The sequence below is a fragment of the Polyodon spathula genome, unplaced genomic scaffold (genome assembly GCF_017654505.1).
Source record: "Polyodon spathula isolate WHYD16114869_AA unplaced genomic scaffold, ASM1765450v1 scaffolds_1252, whole genome shotgun sequence".
Lineage (NCBI taxonomy): Eukaryota > Metazoa > Chordata > Actinopteri > Acipenseriformes > Polyodontidae > Polyodon > Polyodon spathula.
Window position 1 is genome coordinate 1 of NW_024472735.1, and position 5,574 is coordinate 5,574.

At 49.5% G+C, this 5,574-nt stretch overlaps 1 protein-coding gene across 1 annotated transcript; it reads right to left on the reverse strand.

Moving 5' to 3' along the window:
* Positions 1-5: 5 nt before the first annotated feature.
* On the reverse strand, positions 6-2,598 carry LOC121309384 (serine/threonine-protein phosphatase 2A 65 kDa regulatory subunit A alpha isoform-like; the record flags this gene model as incomplete). Its single annotated transcript, XM_041242277.1, has 4 exons — positions 2,205-2,598; positions 1,031-1,121; positions 516-616; positions 6-164 (listed from the first exon to the last, which is right to left on the reverse strand). Coding segments are annotated over exons 1-4 (429 nt in total), but the record flags the coding sequence as incomplete, so codon positions are not given.
* Between the last annotated feature and the right edge of the window lie 2,976 nt (positions 2,599-5,574).

Consider the following 5,574-nt stretch of genomic DNA (forward strand, 5'->3'; position numbering starts at 1 on the left):
GTGCGGGATGTGAACCAGTCCCCGCTGGCCAGCCTCTTCACCAGGGGCTCAAAGTGCACCTCCAGGTCCACGGGAGAGTGCTCGTGGGAGATCTTCCTCAGGGACTCCACTGCCTTGTCACGGACCACCGTCTCCTCCACCGTGGCCAGGCTCTCCAAGGGCGGCTGCACAGGGAGAGAAAGAAAGATCAACACCAACACGGAGGTTCTTAAACAAGACGATACTGGACAGAGCTGCAGGAACCCATTATTCATTACCGAGATTGCCACAGCATGCAGGCAACGACACCACTTCACTGGGAAGAGTTTAGCGGCAGTCCCTTGACTGTGTGCGGACTGCTACTGTCCACTGAGTGGAGAGCAGATACAAGAACAAATTCAAGCTGCAGTTCACACAACTGGAACAGCAAATTAGCCCAGTTGTTAATATCCACCCTCAATACCAGCTAAATGTGCCAGTGAGGAAGTCGAAGCATTATACAAGTTAGTCTGGACAGTCACAAGTTCATCTCTCACCAGAAGGCAGTGCACAAAATCAGGGCCTCCCACGAGGGCGGTGAAGCTGCCCAGCTGCTCAGCCAGAGCAAGCAGCACTTCATCCTCATCATAGATGGTATCTGGGACAAGAGAGGCATTAATTACATTGCACTGTGAAAGCATCCCCTGTACTAAAGCATTCAGAGAGCACAGCGCCTGCCCAGCACTTTTATAATGCCTATGTATTATCACAACCTATCCAGAAAGAATAATAAAGCCCTACATATGGTAGAACACCTGATGAGGTCTTAAATGTCACTTATTTTTAATGAGACCCACCCTCCCCAAATTCTGACATGTGTACCAACCCAAGTCATCACAGCAATACTGATTGATTAACTAGAACACAATTTCAAGTTATTGATTAGTAGTGATCTTTTACAAATCAGTGAAATCCTGTCCCATTGACACACACAAGCTGTTCACGGTTGTGACAGGCAGCAGAGCCCAGCTCACACTCAGCCCCCTGTAGGACAAGCCAGTTCTGTACACACCGGTGAGGAAAGGCAACAGTTCCGTTCGTGTCCGCTCAACACCCAATGCCAGGGCGATGGTCGACAGCTTCTTGATGCTGTTTAGACGCAACTGTGGGAAGAAAAGATAAAAATAAGACCTCTTGTACGCCAAAGATAGGGAAGAACATGCAATGAACCCTTATAATGCAAACACTAGATGAGATTTACTTTTGAAGAGCGTGAAGTGGTGGAACGAGGGCAGCACCATGTCTAACAGGTTTATAGCCTCGAAATGAAGTCCAGCATGTCTATAGCGTTATCTGACTGCAGTGAAAACAATACCTGCAGCGGAGGCACAAGCGCCTCACGACATCTTTACAGAGGAATGAAATCTCCTCGCTGGCTGGACACCGCAAACCAGCACTGAAAACGAAAACCACGCTGCCCCCAAGCCATGGATTACAATAACAACACCACACGCAAGCGGGGCGACTCAGTACAGGATTTAAAATAAATACATATACCATTATATATATATATATATATATATATATATATATATATATATATATATATATATATATATATATATATACATATATACACACACACACACACACACACATACACACAGTTTGTTTCAGGAAATATTTCATGGAAATATAACGACAAACGAAACCGACAGAGCTAAGAGAAGGTGAAGCCACAGTAATAATATTAACAGGCCGCGTTTCATTGCTCGGTTGCTCGTTTAGCGATTCCGGTCTCTACCGGCCCCGCGGTTTCATTGCTCGGTTAGTGATTCCGGTCTCTACCGGCCCCGCGGTTTCATTGCTCGGTTAGTGATTCCGGTCTCTACCGGCCCCGCGGTTTCATTGCTAGTTTAGTGATTCCGGTCTCTACCGGCCCCGCGGTTTCATTGCTCGGTTGCTCGTTTAGCGATTCCGGTCTCTACCGGCCCCGCGGTTTCATTGCTCGGTTAGTGATTCCGGTCTCTACCGGCCCCGCGGTTTCATTGCTCGGTTAGTGATTCCGGTCTCTACCGGCCCCGCGGTTTCATTGCTCGGTTGTTTGTTTATTGATTCCGGGCTGCAGTTTGGGAAAAGGCCGCACGCAGCACCGGAGACTCGCCGGTACTCGCTTTGCTTGAGACGCGGTTTCTTAAATAAAGAAATGCAGAGCGTCCCCCCGCGCCGCTCCTTTGCTCGGTTACCTGCACGTCCTCGTTGCGCAGCTCGTCGATCAGCACGGCAATGGGGTAGAGAGAATCGTCTCCATCGGCTCCGGCCATCGTGGACTGCTGCTTCCGGCTTCTTCCCGACACGGGGTTTCCTGCGGAGGAGACAATGGACTGCGGGGGGGGTGCACTCGCACAGCTGCGCTCAGAGACCGCTCCGGATAACACTTAAACCCAGCCGACGCTGCTTCGCATCCCCTCGCCGCGACTCTTTATAACTGTGCGGCTTCCCTTCATTCATCCACAGCCCGGCTATGTCTGCAATGCGGGGGTGTGGCGCCGGTGCAGCACATGCGCAGTGCAGTGCGCTTTCTCACGACTGTGTCGGATTCCCTCCCCCCAAATTGAAAGAAATTGACACCATTACAGTCGACAAAACCAGTTGTAAAAAAAAAGTGCAAATTGGTATGCGTTGACTGGAGCGAGAGAAAGAAGAGACATGTGACAGTGTGAACAATTCAAAGCACCCGGCGGCGCGGGGAATGGTTTGCAGACCTGCACCCAGCAGCGCAGAGCGCGCAATCGCAAAGGTCACAGCATGCCGAATGCTTGAAGATGCACAGTGTGTTCATGAAGCCACTTACTCTGTGCTAGTTCATTTTAAAAAGGAACCCGCTACAGTCAGGCTGCAAGTCTCTGAACAAAACGGCAGCTAGTTACAGAAAGTCATCACTTTGAAACAGATGTACCCACTGGCACAGTTACTTCTCAGGCACGGTTTACACAGGAAGTTTCGTCGGCTGCAGCTTGAAATAACCTTTGACGATCCAGCTCTGAAAGCCGGTTTGTTCCCTCCTCTCACGCTGGTTTCTATCGAGGTGATTATTCCCAGGACTGCTGTCCGGTCAGTGGGCTGCACAGCGATGATGGCGTATTTGAAGGGGGCATGTCGAACGGGGAGATGGGCTCAGCTTTGCTGAACTTCCACCCTGAACCTCCTCTCGCTGTAACCGAGACTGCAGCGACCGTCTCAGCACAGCCTGGACTCGTGCCCGGCACGATCATTTCAGACAGGAGCGGTCCCTGGGATTGCTGAGTCCACACGACTCCCTCCCGCAGTCACACTGCGCACAGCCCCGGGGGATGCAGCGGAATGAAGCGGAGATAGACCCAGGACAGAGGGAGGGGGGTGGAATGGGATCCTTGATAAAGTTTTGAGATCAGTCAGCTGCTCGGAACCCGGGCCGAGTGGCCTCCTCTCGTTCCTACATTTTCTTTTGTTCTTGTAAATAACAGTACATCTGTCAAATTAAAAAGAACGCTGCGTGTTAATGGGTAACCTGGCTCTCGTTCGCACGGAAGCAGAATAACAAACTTGAAATTTGAATTTGAAAAAGGTTTGCACGCCGCTAGCCTGTCAAAGAGGGGATGTGATGACGTCAATGGCGCTCGGGTTGTGTAAAAATCAAAGGCTCATTTGTATTCTGAAAAACTCCCATCAATGGATATTAGCAAGCTTTCCAAATTCAATGCATCTTTCGCCTTTTAACTTCATAGCAAATGTTCACGTTTTTATTTATTTCTCGATTTCTGCCATGCTAATTTGTATGAATGTATTTTGTATGCCAGTTGCCAGGCATAAGTACCTATGGACCGGATGAGAAGCGTTTTTGTATGTGGCACACTTTGAAGTACAAAGACTCTTGTAAATGAAAACACTTCCTGTTGATATTTCTCTTTTAAGAATGAACAAAAAACAGAACCGTGCTGCCTCCTTACAAAGCTTTCATTTTAGAAGCTGCGCTCCAAAACTTCAGAACATTTCCGAATGAGAGGAGGCCACTCAGCCCACCTGTGCTCCTCCGGTTCTGAGCAGCTGACTGATCTCAGAACTTTGTCAAGTTGGGTCTTAAAGGGTCCCAGTGATTCTCCTTCAGCAACATGACTAGGTAACCCATCCCATCCCCTCCCCACTCTCTGTGTGAAGAAGAGTCTCCTTCAGCAACATGACTAGGTAACCCATCCCATCCCCTCAGCACTCTCTGTGTGAAGAGTCTCCTTCAATATAACCCAAGCACCTAACAGCAGCTTTCATGTAAATGAATTGATCCCCCGGTCAGGTTCATTGCTTTGCCAGGGTCCTTTGGGAGGGAACAGAATAAAGTATTAGAAAGTCAAGAGATGAAACACTGGTAAAATGCGGACGCCATGTCTCTCAGCACACAGTCTATTAGCTGCTAATATCTGTGTTAAACTGAAATCCCTTCTCTCAATTCGGGGGAACATCTTGAAGATTAATTAAGTCTTTCACAGCCTGGGAGGAAATTAGCAGTAGAATTTAAAGCAATCAAAGGATCGTGGATTTCAATCAGTCGTAATTCCCTGCCACCAAGTAACGAGATTACAGTTGAAGGTTGCCCTCCTGGCGCATCCTGCGGGCTCATGTTTCACTTGGATATCTTTAAGCTCTTCAGAGAAATGAAAACCCACACAGTAGAACTCAAGTCACAAGGGACATGGAGGGTCTCCCCTGGTAAAGGCACGGCCGCATGGTGTGCAGGGGGAGTCACGCAGGCAGGGGAGCGCAGGGGTCCCCGAGGGTCTCCCCTGGTAAAGGCACGGCCGCATGGTGTGCAGGGGGAGTCACGCAGGCAGGGGAGCGCAGGGGTCCCCGAGGGTCTCCCCTGGTAAAGGCACAGCCGCGTGGTGTGCAGGGGGAGTCATATGAATTTCTGGTTTCCCTCTGTACAGTGTATATTTTTTTCTAAATAAATAATATCGCACACAACTCTGTTCCACTGTGCTATGGCAGGAGCACTTTGCAGTGCAGTGTTTGGCTGCCCTGTCTAGCTTGTGAAGTGACGACAGTGTCTCCGGGGCGCTGCCCCTTTAAGAGTTCCAATGCATCAGCTCTTCCATTCCCCCAGGCTGGACAGCATCTGATTGCAGCCTGAAGCAGAGTCGACCTGGGCAGGCGTAATACCCGGGCAAGAGGCAGCGTTCCACATGCAGGCACATGGCAGCCCGTCACAAGCTTCTCAACTGCCTGTTGACGTCACCCACTCACTGTACTAAGGATGATGTTTCAGCCAAGTGCACTGAACTCTCTCTCTCTTTATCTCTGTCTCTCTCTCTCTCTCCTTGTCTCTCCCTGTCTCTCTCTCTCTCTCTCTCAGCCCTGAGCAACGCTGCGGGTCTCAGGTGAATGCAGAGATGGCTGCTGGTCGAGTGCTGTGCTCCTGAGATACTAATCTGGTGAGGCTCAAACTACACAATGTTATTCACTGGGAGCTTGTGCTGGAGAAGTTCCATGGGATGCCGGTTGGTGAAAAGCTAGAAGATTTATCTCTGACTATTTAAATATGTTTACTTAAACATGCAATGAGTCAGTGGCATACATGACAAA